We start from the raw sequence: 18,637 nt of genomic DNA, 5'->3' as shown, positions 1-18,637 counted from the left end.
AAGAAGCAGGGCTGGAAACATGGTTGTATTGGTAGTGTCAGCAGTGAGCAAGCAAGCCCAACAAGCGCAAGATCCAGGTAAACTCCAATGCTGAAGAAAATAAAAATAGGTAATCACTCTACCACTGAGTCATAGCCCCAACCCTGGAGTAGAAGAAATCTTTAAAACATTTCAACCATACACATAGTCTTCAAGTCTATTTCTCATGAAGATTGAAAAAAATCCATCCCAAATAGCATCACATTTCAGATTACCTGGGTTAGTACTGCAGTATGCTCATGTCCACAGCTGATGTAAGTCACACCCAGAGTCTTCAGGGCACCAACTGAAAGGGGCTTGTAGCTTTGTACTGTTGAAAGAAAGAAAGCTCAGAGTATAAACAGATTCAGAGGCAGAGGGGTCATGAGGTCCAGGCTAGCCTGGACTCCATGGGTGAGACCCTATGTCAAAAAGAAAGAAAGAGAGGGGCTGGGAAGGTGGCTCAGTGGTAGAGCGAGCACTTGCCTTGCATGCCTGAGGCCCTGGGTTCAATTCCTCAGCACAACATAAGCAAAAAGGAAGAAAGAAAAGGAAAAGAGAAGGGGATTAACAGACTCAAAATTTCATGAGTGTTTATATTTTTATATATTCTTCAGCATAGTTTACACACTGTGTGTGTGTGTGTGTGTGTGTGTGTGTGTGTGTGTGTGTGTGTGTGTGTGTGTGTGTGTGTGTTGATAACTGGGATTTGAATTCAGGAACTGTTAACTTTCTTACTCAAGGCTGGTTTCTCTACCACTTTGGCCACAGCTCCAATTTAGGCTTTTGGCTTGATAAATGGAAATAAGAGTCTCACAGCCAGGTGCCGGTGGCTCACACCTGTAATCCTAGCTACTCAGAAGGCTGAGATCTGAGAATCTGGGTTTAAAGCCAGCCCAGGCAGGAAAGTCTGTGAGACTCTTATCTCCAATTAACCACCAGAAAACCAGAAGTGGTGCTGAGGTTCAAGTGGTAGAGTGCTAGCCTTGAGCTGAAGAGCTCAGGGACAGCACCCAGGCCCAGAGTTCAAGTGCCACAACTGACCAAAAAAAAAAAAAAAGAGTCTCACAGATTTGGGGGCTGGGAAGGTAGCTTAGTGGTAGAGTGCTTGCTTACCATGCATGAAACCCTGGGTTCAATTCCTCAGTATCACATAAACAGAAAAGGCCAGAACTGGTACTATAGCTCAAGTGGTAGAGTGCTAGCTAGCTTTGAACAAAAGAAGCTAGTATATGTCTGAGACAAGCAGAAACAGTTAGACAAGTTGATGTTAGGCGAAATAAACCCCAAGATAAAGATTCAAATGGTTTTTCTTTCTTGCTATTTTTTCTAGCATATTTATAAGATTATTTGTTTGTTGTTTTGTATGTCCCTCTCCCACCGTATAACCCTTGTTTTCACTGTATTTGATGTTGGTATAATTTGTGGAGGGGAAGGGAAAAAACAAATTGTTTAAATAGGGATACAGGTGGACCCATTGCAACAATGAGATGTACAAGACGTTATGTCAAAAAACAAACTTTACAACTTTGGCTGGGGATGGGGGAGGATATGGGAGGGGAATTTTATGGGAGCGATTTTAAGGGGAAACAAAGGAGGAGACAACAATGCTTGGTAAGAAATGTACTCATTTCCTTACTCATGTAATTATAACCCCTCTGCGGTATTTTCACAATAAAAAGTGTATTAATAAAAAATATATAAAAAATAAAAAGAAGCTCAAGGACAGTGCCAGGGCCCTGAGTTCAAGCCCCAGGACTGGAAAAAGAAAAAGAAAAAGAATCATAGATTAGCCAGGAGCTGGTGGCTCATGCCTGTAATCCTAGCCACTGAGGAGGCTGAGATCTGAGGATCACAGTTCAAAGCCATCCCAGGCAGAAAAGTCCGTGAGACTCTTATCTCCAATTAAGCACTAGAAAACCGGAAGTGGTGCTGTGGCCCAAGCAGTAGAGCACTTGCCTTGAGCTGAAGAGTGCAGGGGTAGTGCCCAAGCCCAGAGTTCAAGCCCCATGACAGAAAGGAAGAAAGAAAGAAAGGAAGGAAGGAAGGAAGGAAGGAAGGAAGGAAGGAAGGAAGGAAGGAAGGAAGGAAGGAAGGAAGGAAGGGAAAGAAAGAAAGAAAGAAAGAAAGAAAGAAAGAAAGAAAGAAAGAAAGAAAGAAAGATAGAAAGATAGAAAGAAAGAAAGAATCACAGATTTTTCTGCCAGGGCTGGGTTGGAAATGTAAACCTCAGATTTCAATCTCCTGAGTAATTAGGCTTATAGGCATGCACCAACAGTCCCTATCTCATTAATATATTTTTCATGAAGAGTCAGAAGTATAGAACAAGAAAAGCTCTTCTTTGGCAAAAAAAAAGCTGTCCTTTTCATTTATATCTGGAAGCTATTTGTCCTTATGACGACTAAGGCCATTGACCAAGAAAACTAAACATCAAGATCTCATTCCCAATAATATAGTCATTATTTTATATTCATTTCTGTGTTCTGTAGATATGGAATAAAGAGCACCTACTCAGACGGGCACTGGTAGCTCATGCCTGTAATCCTAGCTACTCAGGAGGCTGAGAACTGAGGATCACAGTTCAAAGCCAGCCTGGACAGGAATGTCCGAGAAATTCTTATCTCCAGTAAACCACTCAGAAAACCGGAAGTGGCACTGTGGCTCAAGAGCACTAGCCTTGAACTGAAGGGCTCAGGGACAGCACCCAGGCCCAGAGTTCAAGACCCAGGACTGACCAAAAAAAGAGCACCTATTCATGTTACAAGAGTTAAATAAAATGAGATGTCAGGCTTCCCGTGGTACTGTCAAGTGCTACCTGTTATTATGTTAGCTGAATGGAAAGAACTGAAGAAGTGAACAGGGAAGGATGCGGTCTTGAAGAAGACTCCTTGGTAAGTTTAATTTTTAAAGGAATTATTGTTGAGAGAGGTTTTCTTTGTCTGGAGGAACCTGTCATTTCCCCTAATACTTTCAATCTTATAATCCAGTGCTTCTCAAACTTGTCAGCACATTGGAATCACTTAGCAGGGGTAGGGAATGTCTGGCCCTTGCTATATGACAGGACAGACATACTTTCTTCTTGACTGCCTAAGGCCATCTGTCTCTATTGAAATTTCATATGGCCCATAATGATATTATAAATATTCTAAAGGACCAGGCACCTGTGACTCTTGCCTGTGATCATAGCTATTCAGAAGGCTGAGCTGAAGTCAAAGTTCAAAGCCATCCTAATGAAGGAAAGGCTGTAAAACTCTTATCTCCAATTAACTACCAAAAAAGCTGAAAATGGAAGTGTGGCTCAAGTGCTAGAGAGTTGACCTTGAGCAAAAAAAGCTCAGAGACAGTGCCCAGGCCTTGAGTTCAAGCCCCAGCACCAACAACACTAAGTGCATAAATGAATAAATAAACATCCAGTTGGATCTTAGTAAGAAAATAGTTTCCTATCCTTCATAGGGGATCCTCAACTATGACTTGATGCTTGCCTTTCACTCCCAGAAATTCTGATTTCATTGGTATGGAAGACTTGTTTTTATTTTATTTTTATTTTTTGAGATAGAGTCACTATGTAGCTGAGGCTGGCCTCAAACTGGAAATCCTCCTGCCTCAGCCTCCTGGGTGCTGGAATTACAGATATGCACCACCATAACTGGTTGTCACCAAGACTGTTAAGGGTATTCTAATATAGGCAGAATAATAGCAACCTAAAGAATAATAGTCTTAGCTGGGAGCTGATGGCTCACTCATGTATCCTAGCTACTCAGGAGGCTGAGATCTGAGGATTATGGTTCAAGGCCAGCCTTTGAAAGAAAGTCCATGAGACTTATCTCCAGCTAACCAACAAAAAAAACAGGAAGTGAAGCTGTGGCTTAAGTAGTAGAGCACTACTTTTGAGCAAAAAGGCTCAGGGATAGTGCCAATGCCATGAGTTCAAGCCCTAGGACAGGTACACACCAAAAAAAAAAAATCATCATCTATTTCCCAATACCAGAGCCTGTGAATCTGTTCAATTATGTAGCAAAGGTGAGAGGAGGAAGCAAACAGAATTGCAATTGCTAATCTGTTGACCTTACAACAGAGAAATTATCCTAGATTATTCAGTGGGGGTTTAATATAATTATAAGGTTCTCTTCATTGAAGAAGGAGGCCCAAGTGTTAATGTCAGAACAATAAGACCAAAGCAGACTAAATCAGCAAATGCTAGTTTGGGAAAAGGGAGAAGAGTCAACTTATACAAGTAGTGTCTAGAGCATAGAAAAGACAACAATAATTCTCCCCTGGAAACTCTGAAGAGGAATGTAACCCTGCCCAGCACCATGACTTTAGCCCATTGAGACCCATGTCAGACCGCTAACTGCTAGAACTAAAAGCTAATAAATCTGTATTGTCCTAAGCCACTGTCACTAATATCACTAATACCACTTCCCACGTGATGGTAACTTAAAAGAAAGTGTAGGAATGACTTTGACCCATGAGAACATCCTTTGCCAGGTTGGTCTTCTAGTTAGAAATAAAAACTAAATTTCTTGCTAATAAAAGACAATATGCTCCCAATCCATGGGCTTTCTATTGATCTTGCTAGCTATGTCCTTAGCCATGCAGAAGCTCTGCAACATCATGCAATCCCATTTGTCCAACCTTTCTTTGAATTGTTGTGTTTCTGGGTCTCTATTAAGAAAATTTCGGCCTGCGCCAAGAAGACCTAGGGTTTCTCCTATTCCATCCTGTAATGTTTTCAGAGTGTCTGCTTTGACTCCGAGGTCTTTGATCCATTTGGAGTTGATTCTGGTGCAGGGTGAGATCTTCACTAGCCATACAACGGACAAGGGTCTCATATTAAAATATACTTGGAACTCAAAAAATTAAATCCCCCAACAACAAATCCTCAAAGAAACAACTGCCCAATAAATAAGTGGGCTAATGACTTAAAGAGAAACTTCTCTGAAGAAGAAAGGATGGCCAATAGACACATGAAGAAATGCTCAGCCTCCCTAGCCATAAAAGAAATGCAAATCAACACAACATTGAGATACCACCTCACCCCAGTTAGAATGGCAAAAATCAAGAACTCTAATAACAACAGATGCTGGAGGGGATGTGGACAGAAGGGAACCTTACTTCATTGTTGGTGGGAGTATAAACTTGTTCAACCACTTTGGAAAGTAGTATGGAGGTTCCTCAAAAGACTCCACATAGAGCTCCCCTATGACCCAGCAGTCCCACTTTTGGGCATTTACCCAAATGTTTACAAACAAGACCACACTAAAGCTACCAGCACAACTATGTTTATTGTAGCATTATTTACCATAGCTAAGATCTGGAACCAACCCAGATGCCCCTCAGTAGATGAATGGATCAAGAAAATGTGGTATATATACACAATAGAATTCTATGCCTCCATCAGAAAGAATGACATTGCCCCATTTGTTAGGAGATGGAAAGGCTTGGAAAAATTATATTAAGTGAAGTAAGCCAGGCCCAAAGAAACATAGGTCCCATGATTTCCCTTATTTGCAATATCTAGTATATGTATGAGTCAAGCAGAAAAGGTCAGATAATGTGATGTTAGGAAAATGAACCCTAAGATATGTATTTTAAATGTTTTTTTTCATGCATTTGTTTCTAACGCAATTATAAGATTATTTCTTTGTTGCTTTGTATGTCCCTCCCCCACAGTATAACCCCTGCTTTCACTGTATTTGATGTCGGTATAATTTGTGGAGGGAAAGGGGAAAAACAAGTAGTTTAAATAAGGATACAGGTGGACCTGTTGTAACAATGAGAAGTACAAGTTGTCATGTTGAAAACGAACTTTACAACTTGGGGCGGGGGAGGATTGGGTGGGGGCTAGGGAGGATAGGAAGGGATGGGAAGGGTAAACAAAGGAGGAGGCTACCATGCTTGATAAGAAATGTACTCACTATCTTGCCCATGTAATTGTAACCCCTCTGTACAGTATTTTCACAATAAAAAAAAATGAAAAAAAAGACAATATGCTTACCTTGGACATTCTTGCCTGTGACAGCCAACTGACCAGCCTTGTTGCTGCCCCAGCCAAAGCAAGTCCCAGAGAGACACAGGGCAAAGCTATGAGCTCCTCCAGCTGCCACCTGAGCCACCGGTATTCCTTCTAGGGACCTCACCCTCTCAGGGGTACTTTGCATGGGGGCATTCCTCCCCAGGCCCAATTGGCCTTCGCTGTTCTTTCCCCATGAAAAGACTTGGCTGTCTAGCAAAGCAAAGAGAAATTGTGAATTGCACACATACTGGAATACCAAAGGGGAGAAGAAATCCATGCCTTTTACTGTTACTTTTCAGATAAGATCTCACATTATTTTTTGCCTTAGCTGGCCTCAAACTCTAAATCTTCCTACCTCTACTTCCAAAAAAGCTGTCGTTATAGGCATAAACCACTACACCAGACCTCCTTCTAACTAATGTCTTTTACACAATAGATCTCTTTTCCTTAGTGATCCCAACTGTAAAGTGAACTCTTCATCTCTAAGTACTCAAGCAATGTTAAATTTAACTGTTCAGTTGTAGATACAAAGATCCTGAGATTAAATATTACTTTAAACAAGCTGGATGCCTTATAAGCTTATGCCTATAATCTTAACTACCCAAAAGCCTGGGATCTGAGGATCATACTTTAAATCCAGCCCAGGCAGGAAAATCCATGAGACTCTTATCTCCAGTAAACTACTCAGAAAAAGCTAGAAGTGGCACTGTGGCTCAAGTGGGAGAGCACTAGCCTTGAGCACAAAAAGGCTCAGGGATAGTGCCCTGGCCCTGAGTTCAAGCCACAAGTCTGTCCAAAAAAAAATTAAACAGAGGAAAGGAGGGATAAAAAGAGTAATAGAAAAGGTACAATTGAACAAAGTAGGCTATATGCATGGATGGAAATATCACAATTGAAACGCTTTGTATAATAGTATGCCCTAATAAAAAGAAGAAAAAATATTTCTTAAACTCAAAGAGCCAAAAAGTACTTTTTACCTTCTGATAATGCTAGAGAATGAAAGTTTCCACATGAAACTTGTATTATTTTGATACCAGCCAGAGCATTTATTCTCCTGTAATAAAAATGATACAAATTCATTCATTAAGACTATTATGTCAATATAATACCATGAATATTTATTGATATTCATTAATCCAATTATGATTATTCATCAATGAGTATCAATTTGATCATCTAATCATTGGTGTTCTAATTATTAACATTAATGTTGATTACTAATAATATCAATTATTGATATTGTTGTGGTTGATACTATTAATAACACTGGTATTTATACCATTAGTAACACTAAAATATTACTAATATTATTATTGATGTTATTAACTATTATCTGTATTTAGGATAAGGTTCTAGGTGAACTACAGATAATTCAAAATATCTCAGGTAATAACTATGTCAAGTAAACAATTTTTTATTCTCTTATATTTCTGTAGTGACATCCCAATGCTTTCAAACAATTTTTTTTCTTTCTTTTTTTCAGTCATTCTTTTCTTTTTCTCTGTGCTTTCTGTGTTTCTTTTTTCTCTGTGTTTCTGATGATAGAGCCCTGGGCCTTGCGCATGTTAGGAAAGTGTCATGTACTCCACCACTGAGCCACCTTCCCTCCCCCTGCTCTTTCATGTTCATTTTCTTTTTCTTTGTTTCCTATACAAAGTCTTACTATGTAATCCAAGCCAGGCTTAAATCATGGCTGCCTGAGCTGCCTCAAATGGGATTATAGGTTTGCAACATCACATCGATCTTGTTTTGTTCTTCTTCTTCTTGTTGTTTTTGGTGGGAGGATATGAGAAATAGTTCATTAGCAGGCTGTAACCTGCTAATGAATCCCCCCAATCCCAAGAGATACAAGACAATGCTGGAGTTCTTCCACTACTCCACTCCCCTCAAGTCTCTTCACCATGCCAGAACAGTCAGGAGTTCACACAATCTTCCCTGCTGACAACCAAGCCTGCCTCCAAGGCTGTGGTTTAACAGTAGTTATAGAAATGGACCTGGGTGCCAGTGGCTCAAGGCTGTAATCCTAGCTACTCAGGAAGATGAGAGAAAGGGTAAAAAAAAAAAAAAAAAGCTAAAACAATTAAATATATAAATAAGACAATGGACTCTCATCCAACCTCATGGGCATCACTAATCAGACAAGTCATGGGCTATGTGAAGTCACTATAGCCGCCAATATGAGGTCCTGCTCCACAGAACTGCATCACTTTTTTTTTTTTTTGGGGGGTCCGGTTATGGGGCCTGAACTCTGGCCTGGGCGCTGTCCCTCAGCTCTTCAGCTCAAGGCTAGCGCTCTACCACTAGAGCCACAGCGCCACTTCCGGCTTTTTGCTTATGTGGTTGGTGCTGAGGAATCGAACCCAGGGCCTCAGGCATGCAAGGCAAGCACTCTACCACTAAGCCACCTTCCCAGCCCTGCATCACTTTTGACATTCCTTGCACTGGGCAGAAATCACTTAGTATCAAAATGTGTTTGGGTTTTAGTTTTGGATCTTCGGATTTTCCTGATACAGGTTCTGGCTACATGGCACTAACTGACCTCAAACTTGAAATTTTCTCCCTCAGCATCCTGAGTGCTGAAATTACAAGAGTGAACCACCAACAGCCAACTGAAATTGTTTTATGGTATAAAACTATAGGCTATTATCCAAAACTATATAATTCACAACTGATTTTATTGGTTTTTGAGGCATTAGACAACGTAAATATCTAATTGGCTTAATGTAATTATCTTTACTTACTGGATTAAGAGAGAAAATACATTTTTCTAATCACATAGCATAGGCTTTGAAATTTAGAGATGACCAATAGTCATCATCTAATTTAAGCCTTATGAGATTTTTTAAAAGGAGTAATTTGAACCATACAACATAGCCATGGGTCACAAAGAGATAACTATCAGAAATTTCACACCAGTCAAGCTGATGGAACTCAAAGAGATCCAATAGCTTTCAACCTATAGAACTAGATTCAAACCTAGGCCTTCTCATCTAGTCTAAAATTGCCTGCATGCACACTTAGCATTTGGCTTAAAGGTTTCTCAATGTATGAACTGTGACAGTTCAAAACAGACAGTAACCTCATGGTATAACAACTAGCCTCCTCTTAGCCACAAGTAGCTCACTGCCCAAACATGTTCAAATAAGAGAGAAATATGCTATAACCAATCAGGCCATCTCTACCTAATGTTCTGTCACCTTTTTTTTCTTTAACCTGTCCATATGGAGAGATACAGCATTCTGAACCAGTCTGGGTGCAGATTCCTATAGAATTCTCGAATTATATGCAAGAAAAGCTGACCAAGATCTGTAAAACTAGATTTGTTGTCATTTTCCCTTGTGTATGGGAACTTGCTTGCTAGCCTGAGCCACATTTGGAGATACATACTTTTGTACCCAGGCTAGCTTTGAACCTTCATCCTTCACATCTCAGCATGCAGAGTAGCTAGCATTTACAGACACAAGTCACAAGTGCCCAGCTAAATTTCTTTTAACAGTTCTAAGTGCAGCACTCATTCCCCCAGCCTCATCGTCTCTCACTGGATAGATGAGCATGGGTAATTTAATTCCATTTCCATGAATTAAAATGCATGCCTTCAAATACATAATTCAAAGCTGACTGCCTTTCATATCACCTGTCCTAGGAAATATTAGTGAAGAAACATGGTATTTCTCTCATTGTACTTGGTGAATTACTATGATCCTGAGGCCTATGAAAAGCCAAACGGTTGAGTAGAGAAGAAAACTTTTCCTCTTTCAGCTGATGTTTAGCACTTGCAAATTAACTGACAATAGAGAACAGAGAAGGAAAAAACAAAAACACAAACAAACAAACAAACAAAAAGGTTTCTTTCTCAGGTCATGCAAAACAGCCCAGAGTAAACCTTTATATGTTTTAGGATCTCAAAGGGAGAGTACGGAAGGTTAGGGTTTTTGATGGCAATGATTATGGATGGCCTACCTACACAGCATCTGAGTTTCCAAGAGAACATTAATAAACATGACTTCGGAAAGTTCTGATTATTTCGACAAAAGATATTTTTGCCTCCTAGGACCCTTATAGTTTGATATTATTTTAATGTTATTAAAATAATCTTTATGCTCGCTCTGGGGGAATTCAATGGGTCCACAAAGTTGCATTACAATACATAAGACTAAGATGAAAGGACCACATCTCTTGTCATCCTGCCTTTCCTCCTTCCTGGGACTCTAAATAAATACCTGATGTATATCTAGTATATGTATGAGTCAAGCAGAAAAGGTCAGATAAGATGATGTTAGGAAAATGAACCCTAAGATATGTATTCAAATGTTTTTTTTCTTTCATGCATTTGTTTCTAACACATTTATAAGGTTATTTCTTTGTTGCTTTGTATGTCCCTCCCCCACAGTATAACCCCTGCTTTCACTGTATTTGATGTCGGTATAATTTGTGGAGGGGAGGGGGAAAAACAAGTTGTTTAAATAGGGATACAGGTGGACCCGTTGCAACAATGAGAAGTACAAGTTGTCATGTGGAAAACGAACTTTACAAATTTGGGGGGGGGGGAGATTGGGTGGGAGAGCGGGAGGGGGGGGGAAGGGAGGCTGGGAAGGTTTGAGAAGGGGAAACAAAGGAGGAGGCTACAATGTTTGATAAGAAATGTACTCATTATCTTGCCCATGTAATTGTAACCCCTTTGTACAGTATTTTCACAATAAAAAAAAAAGAAATAAAGTGGTACTTAAGAAAAAAAAAATACCTGATGTGTGTCCTTTCTCTTGTTTTCCCTCAGCAACTAGACATCTAGTCTCTAATTTGTCACATTCATATTTGTGTCCTTAATTGGTTGGTGTGTGTGTGTGTGTGTGTGTGAGAGAGAGAGAGAGAGAGAGAGAGAGAAAGAGAGAGACAGAGACAGAGACAGACAGACAGACAGACAGACAGACAGACAGACAGACAGAGGGAGAGGGAGAAAGGGGGGGAGGGAGGGAGGGAGGGGGAGGGGGAGGAAGGGAGGGAGAGAAACAGAGAGTCAGTACTGAGGCTTGAACTCAGCTGTGAGTGCTGTCCCTTAGCTTTTTCACTCAAGGCTGGCATTCTATCTCTTGAGCTACACTTTCACTCCTGGCTTTTTTGGTGGTTAGTAGTAGATAAAAGTCTCATGAAATCTTCTGCTTGAGATAGTTTTGAACCTTGATCCTCAGATCTCAGCCTCCTAGGTAGCTGAGAGAATGAGTAAGCCACCAAGTACCCAACTCTGGTCCTAAGACTTGAAGGATGCCTGGTATGTGATACTCAAAAATGTCAAACAAGCAAAGTAGTGACATGAGATACTTACTTAGGTGTAAAATTTATTTCTTTAAGTTCTCCAGTCCCCAGCTGCCCTTCAGAACCAGCTCCCCAAGCAAAAACCTTTCCTTCGTGACAGACGGCTAGCGAGTGTTCCTTCCCACAGCTCACAACATCGATATGGAGCGTTTCCAGTGCCTGAATGTGTTCTTTGGGAACAACAAAAACCCAGAAGATTATTATTTTAATAATTTCAAGGCAGCACTTTTCTTCACCCAAACTCCTTGTCTCCTCCTTGTCTTCTAAATCAAAGTCTAAAATCCTTGCTAAGTATTGGAAAGAACTAAGGTCAGTGTGTTGCCACACTACCTCTATGATAATATAGCCATGTTATAGAATTAATTGGGATGCCATTTGACTAAGATGACTTCCCTGTGTAAGCATACAAACCTGTCTCAGACTGATGGTCAAAGCACAGAGGAACAAAGCTCCAGTTTAAGCAATCAGAAGTCATGAACAACCTTGTACTCTAAGTAGACTTTACCCATTAAAAGCGGCCAGCTAACTTCCATTAGGGATTTTCAAATCATCAAGGAGCCTGCCTCCTGTGTGTAAAATGAAGAAGGAAAGAATTCCTAGAGAGTGATCTCCTAAATGAGTCTATAGTGAAAACCCAATCTCATTCCTCTACAAGCCAGTCTAAACTTTCCCAAAATGTCTGTCTAAATTATTATAGGTAAAAATTTGTATCATTTTTGTTGGCACCAAGGGTCCCAGTGTCACTCATTTCTGTGTTGGGGGCTAGGACATACCATCCTAAATTCACCCTTTGAGGGCTGTGGATATAGTTTAAAAGGCACAGTGCTTGGAGAATACAAGGCTCAGCCGGACACCAGCGGCTCACACCTGTAGTCCTAGCTACTCAAGAGGCTGAGATCTGAGGATCTGAGTGGGGCTGTGGCTCAAGTGGTAGCACACTAGCCTTGAGCTGAAGAGGGACAGCGCTCAGACCCAGAGTTCAAGCCCCATGACCAACAGAGAGAGAGAGAGAGAGAGAGAGAGAGAGAGAGAGAGAGAGAGAGAGAGAGAGAGAAGAGAGAGAAAGAGAGAGAGGAGAGAGAGAGAGAAAACACAAAGCTCTGCCTGTTTTTATTTCCAACCCCTTTCAAAAAAATAGTTTTTGTGACAGTTCTAGGGCTTGAACTTAGTGCCTGGGTGCTGTCCCTGAGCTTTTTGGCTCAAGGTCCACATTCTACCACTCGAACCACATTTGTAGCCCTACTTTTTTTTTGTTAATTCAAAATAGAATCCATCTGTCCAGGCTGGCTTTGAACTTCAGTCCTCTGCTCTCAGCCTCTTGAGTAGCAAGATTACAGGCATAAACCACTAACTCCCAGTCTGAGTTATTTTGAGCCAAAGGCAATTGAGGCTCAATTGACCTAGAAATTGTTCTTTGTTCCCCTCCCCCACATGGCATTAGGCTTTTAGTTAGGAGATCAATTTCTCTTTACAAATTGTTTTCCTCTATCTTATCAGAAAGTGGAGTAACTGTTATCATTTAAGGCCAGAGTCAGTAGTAGGATAAATCTGTAAAAACAGCCCTTTCCACACCCTTATCTTCTCTTACAGTCCAATGTGTACATATTATATGTGTGACTACACACATGTGTGTATATATTTGTATATGTATGTGTGTATACATGTATACATATAAACACTTATATATACACACATATATACATATATAGATATCAATATCAATATAGATATAGATATAGTATTACTATTTGGACTGATTTTTTGTGATGTTTCTTTAAGTTTTCTGAGGAATTTTTTGCATGTGTGCTGGTACTGGGTGCCACTCCTGGGTGTTATCCCTGAGTTTTTTTACTCTACCACTTCAGCCACAGCTCTATGTCTGGCTTTTGTAGTAGTTAATTGGAGATGTCTCCTGTGAATTCCCCAGGTTGGCTTCAAACTTCAGTCCTCAGAATTGGCCTTCTGAGAAGCTAGGATTACAGGTATGAGCCACTGGCAGCCAACTCAAGGAAAAATTGTCTTGTTGTTTTAAAGATGAAAAAAATCAATACATAATAACCTAACAATCCTACACGATTATAGTGTACAATATGATGTCTTAATACAAGTATAATTTGTGTAATCTTTAAATCAGGTCAAATATCTCTCTTCCTCTCCCCCCTCTCTTTGTATATGTACATATATGTGTGCCAGTAAATGGGGCTTGAACTCAGAGCCTGGGCCTTTTCACACAAGACTCAACCAGCAAGCCACAGTTTCAATTCAGGTTTTCTGATAGATAATTGCATATGACTCTCATATGCTTCTGTGCCCCAGCTTGCTTCAAACCTTGATCCTCAGATCTCACCTCTTCTGAGTATCTAGGATTCAGATATGAGCTATTAGCACTGGGCTACATATCTATCTCTTTAAACCTTTGCCCATTCTTTATGATGGAAACATTTGAAATTTTTCCTTCTAGCCTTTTTAAAAAAATATATGGTACAGGGCTGGGAAGGTGGCTCAGTGGTAGAGCGCTTGCCTTGCATGCATGAGGCCCTGGGTTCGATTCCTCAGCACCACATAAGCAAAAAGAAAAAAACCAGAAGTGGCGCTGTGGCTCAAGTGGTAGAGTGCAAGCCTTGAGCTGAAGAGCTGAGGGACACACCCACGCCCAAAGTTCAGGCCCCACGACCGGACCCAAAAAGAAATATATATATATATATATATATATATATATATATATATATATATATATATATATATATGGTACATCATCTACAACCATCCTACTGAGTAATTGCACTCCAAAATCACAAAATCATCCTACTGAGTAATCGCACTCCAAAATCACAAAATCGTCCTACTGAGTAATTGCACTCCTAAGTGGCTCAGGACTACTAATCAAACTTTCCCAGTTCTTTTCTTCCCGCCCCCTTTCATTAGGCTCAACCTCCATTCTATCATCAGCTTCTTTTATTTCTTTTTTATTCTTTTTCTCAAGACAAGGTCTTAATAGGTAGCTTGATCTTCCTGACATAACCAACATAGAGGAGATATTATAGGTGTGTGCCACTGTAGCTTTTCTACTTTCAAATTCTATGAGATCAGCTTTTGTAGATTCTATGTATGACACAGATCTTGTGGTACTTGTCTTTCTATGCCTGGCTCTGTGTCTGTGTGTGTGTGTGTGTGTGTGTGTGTGTGTGTGTGTGTGTGTGTGTGTGTGTGTTGTGTGTGTTGTGTGTGTGTATGTGTGTGTGTGTAGGTACAGGGGCTTAAATTTAAAACCTCACTCTCTTGTGTGGTTTTTAGCTCAACTAGTTTTTTGCTCATTAATTGGAGAAAAGAGTTTCTTGGATTTGCATGACTGGACTGTCTTCACACTAGGATCCTTAGAACTCAGCCTCTTGAGTAGCTAGGATTACAGGTATGAGCCACCAGATCCTAGCTGCCTGGATATTTAACATCGGATGGCCACCTCCATCCATATTGTCTCTCTCATTATTATTCTCTCATATATTTCCTAATCATTTCCCCACAGTACATCATCGCTTGAATCCCAAATTTCCTTTTCCTTGTTAAATATGTATATGATCCCCTGCATCTAAGTTTTTCTAAGGAAAGCTGAGCTCTGGTGGCTTAACTCTGTAATTCTAGGTACTCAGGAAACTGAGATCTGAGGATCAAAGTTCAAGCAAGACTAGAGCATCAAACTTGAGCACAAAAGCTAAGCAAGATGATAAGGCCATGGATTCAAGGTCAAGCCTGAGTATTGGCATAGAATAGATAGGTAGATAGGTAGGCAAGTAGATAGATAGATAGATAGATAGATAGATAGATAGATAGATAGATAGATAGATAGATAGATAGATAGATAGATAGATAGATCTTAAGTAGGGATACTGAATCTAACTGACACCATCTTGGCCATATAGTGGATGATAGGGTGTTGGGTTTAACTGGAGCCATTTTATCTTCATGGTGGAGGCAGAAAAGTCCCACCATCCCAGTGATGGGGGTGCCTGAATTCTTAGAGGCAGAAGTGGGGACTTGGACAATAGGTTACTGGACCTGCCTGCCTTGGGTCATGATCTCAAGTTCCCTGGAACCTGCCCTCTGTCCTGACCCTATTTAGGCCCGGACCAGCTCAGGCACAGGCATACCATGACAGCGCACTTCAGCTCTCCATTGGAGCTCATCTGGATTATTGGTATTGTTTTTCTGCTCTTTCTTTCCTCTTCTGTTCTCATGGCTCAGTTTTATGACAGTGTTAAGTGTATTCACAAGGCTGCAGATCTTTATGTCAAGAGTATGTCTGTGATCACTGGCCTTCTAATAAAGACTCCTGATTAGACCTCTCAAAATGTGGCTTGTTTTCTCATCATATGACTGACAGACAGACAAACAGACAGACAGACACACACACACACACACACATACACACACACACACACACACACACACACACACACACACACACACACACACACACACGGAGATAGATGTCCTTTGGAAAAATAAGCCCAGCACCAGTGGCTCATACCTACATTCTAGCTACTCAGGGGATTGAGATCTGGGAATCAAGGTTCAAAGCCAGTTCATATAGAAAAGTCCTGTCTGTCATATGACTGACAGACAGACACACACACGCGCGCGCGCGCGCACACACACACACACGGTAGAAGTGGAGCTATGGCTCAAGTAGTAGAGTGCTCGCCTTCAGCAAAAATCCTCAGATACTGCCCCAAGCCCTGAGTTCAAGAGGAAGGAAAGAAGGAAGGAAAGAAGGAAGGAAGGAAGGAAGGAAGGAAGGAAGGAAGGAAGGAAGGAAGGAAGGAAGGAAGGGGAAGAAAGGGAAAAAAGAAGGAAGAAAAGAATAAAAGGAAAGAAGAAAGGAAGGAAAGAAAGAGAAAAAAGAAGAAAAGGAAGGAAGAAAAGGGAAGGAAGGAAGGAAGAAAAAGGAAGGAAGGGAGGAAGGAAAGAAAGAAGGAAAGAAGGAAGAGAAAGGAAAGGAAGAAGGGAGAGAGAAAGAAAGAAAGAAAGAGAGAAGGAAGGAAGGAAAGAAGAAAGAAAGAAAGAAAGAAAGGAAAGAAGGAAGGAAGGAAGGAAGGAAGGAAGGAAAAAAGCAAGCAAGCAGGCAAGACCCAGGGTACTATGGTAATATGTTCATGACATTCTTACATTTGTTTAAAAAATTAAACAATAAAATAAATTAAAACTGCAATTGTGATCATTTGGTTAAATGCCCAGAAGTGGGATTGCTGGGTCACAGGGGAGCTCTATGTGTAGTCTTTTGAGGAACCTCCAAATGATCACAAACAAGGCCATATTAAAGCTACCAGCACAACTATGTTTGTTGCAGCATTATTCACCATAGCTAAGATAGGAAACCAATCTAGATGCCCCTCAGTAGATGAATGGATCAAGAAAATGTGAGATATATATATATATATATATATATATATATATATATATATATATATATAATGGAATTCTGTGCTTCCATCAGTAAGAATGACACCATTTGTTAGGAAATGGAAAGACTTGGAAAAAATCATATTAAGTGAAGTAAGCCAAACCCAAAGAAATGTAGGTCCCATGCTTTCCCTTATTTGCAATAATTAGTATACATCTAGGAAAATTTTATCAGATGAGCAGAAAAGCTCAAAAGCTATGTACATACGACCATATAAGATGATGCTAAGTGAAATGAACCCCAAGATATGAACACAAGAGCTCTTTCTTTGTTGCTGTCCTTTTTAAATGTACTATGTGATTTTTTTTTTGTTTCCTTTTGTTTCCTTTGTATGTTCTTCCCCTATGGTATATCCCCTGTTGTCACTGCACTGCATCTTGTATATACATTTGGCTAATTTGGGGAGGGGAAGGGGAAGAGCAAAACGCTGAAACAAGGATACAGGATGACCCATTGCAACAAGGCAGTATATTAGAAATAAACTTCACAACTTGGGGTGAGGGAGGAGTCGCGGAGGTGGGGGAGGGAAGGAATAGAGGGAGAACAACAAAGGAGGGGGTAACAATGTTCGACAGGATATGCACTCATTACCTTACTCATGTAACTGTAACCCCTCTGTAGCATCTTTACAATAAAAAAAAAAATTAAATCCGCAATTAACAGAGTTGTCAACACACTACATATGGCAGATCTTTGACATCAAAATTAAATATATACCTGGAAAAAAAGACAAGGGGGAAAATTCGGATACAGTTTCCAAATTTCTGAGTTTGGAAATTGGAAAGTGTCTATGAGCTGAAGTTATAAGTGATTTCCTTCCGTGTTTCCACAAGAATCCGTAAGAGTGGGTACAAAATGCTAGTTACCGGTGTCAGACCCACACACCATGTTTGGCAGGTAGCCGGCGCCCCCAGATGGCGCGGCCAGGACCGGGTAGACAGCGGAGGGGTCCCCTTTACAGGCTGGGCACACGGGGCGGAGCCTCCAGCTTCGCGCAATTCTTCGGTTCTCCCGGATGAACTGGAAACCGAAACTAGTCCGAGGAGTCCCGAAACGAAACTGATGGGGTGAGCCGGGGCGGCGCGCATCTGGGTCCCCCGCGCCCGAGCCTCTCGGAGCACCTCGAACCCTAGCCCCCAGCCCCCCGCGGCCCGCCGCGACCCCCATCCGGGCCCCGCACTCACCTGCCTGCTTCGCGCTCGGCACGCCCCTCCGGCCCAGCTGGCCGCAGCTGTTGTCCCCCAACGAGAGGACAGTGTGGTCGGTCAGCAGCAGCAGCGAGTGCCGTCCCCCGCTGGCCGCCTGCAGCACCTCGCTGCCTGCACCGCCCGCCGCCCCTTGGCGCTGCGGACCCGCAGACCCTGAGACCCAGGACCGGTACATCCCGCCGGCCACTGCCACCTGCACTGGCTGAGCGCGCTCCGCCCCACGGACTCTAGAGCGCCAGGGATGGGTGTGCCAAAGGCTGTGTGGTCCAGCCTCCCAGTGGGTCAGCCTGCTTCACAACCCGCCTCACCTGACTAGCGCAGCCCGGTCATCTAAGTCAGCTTAGCCTCTGACTACCCATGTTCCCAGTATGACCAGCAGAGGGTACAGCCTCTTTGGAGCTGTGCATTGCCAGGTAAATCCTCTAGGCATTCTGTGCCTTAGCTATTACATTTAGGACATGGACAGTAAGGAAAACAATGATCGAAGAGTGTTAAAGAGAGAGAGGAAGTTAAACGGGGGCTGGTGACTCACGCCTGTAAGCCTAGCTACTCAGGAGGCTTAGATCTGAGAACAGCAGTTCTAAACCAGCCTGCGCAGTTCAAAGCCTTGAGACTCTTATTTCCAAT

General features: G+C 41.5%; 1 protein-coding gene across 1 annotated transcript in view; it reads right to left on the bottom strand.

Annotated features, from left to right (window-relative positions):
• LOC122097821 (probable E3 ubiquitin-protein ligase HERC6) overlaps positions 1-18,201 on the bottom strand; it is a 54,165-nt gene extending 35,964 nt beyond the window's left edge. Inside the window, exons 1-5 of the mRNA XM_042668405.1 lie at positions 17,987-18,201; positions 11,355-11,514; positions 7,012-7,088; positions 6,017-6,244; positions 255-349 (exon numbers count right to left, since the gene is read on the bottom strand). Coding sequence (XP_042524339.1) covers positions 255-349; positions 6,017-6,244; positions 7,012-7,088; positions 11,355-11,514; positions 17,987-18,185 — 759 coding nt within the window. The 5' untranslated portion in view covers positions 18,186-18,201. The remainder of the gene's footprint in view (positions 1-254; positions 350-6,016; positions 6,245-7,011; positions 7,089-11,354; positions 11,515-17,986) is intronic.
• Positions 18,202-18,637: the final 436 nt, after the last annotated feature.

This window comes from Dipodomys spectabilis, unplaced genomic scaffold (assembly GCF_019054845.1).
Source record: "Dipodomys spectabilis isolate Male_0828 unplaced genomic scaffold, ASM1905484v1 ptg000436l, whole genome shotgun sequence".
NCBI lineage: Eukaryota > Metazoa > Chordata > Mammalia > Rodentia > Heteromyidae > Dipodomys > Dipodomys spectabilis.
This window is presented reverse-complemented; position numbering and strand designations above follow the sequence as displayed.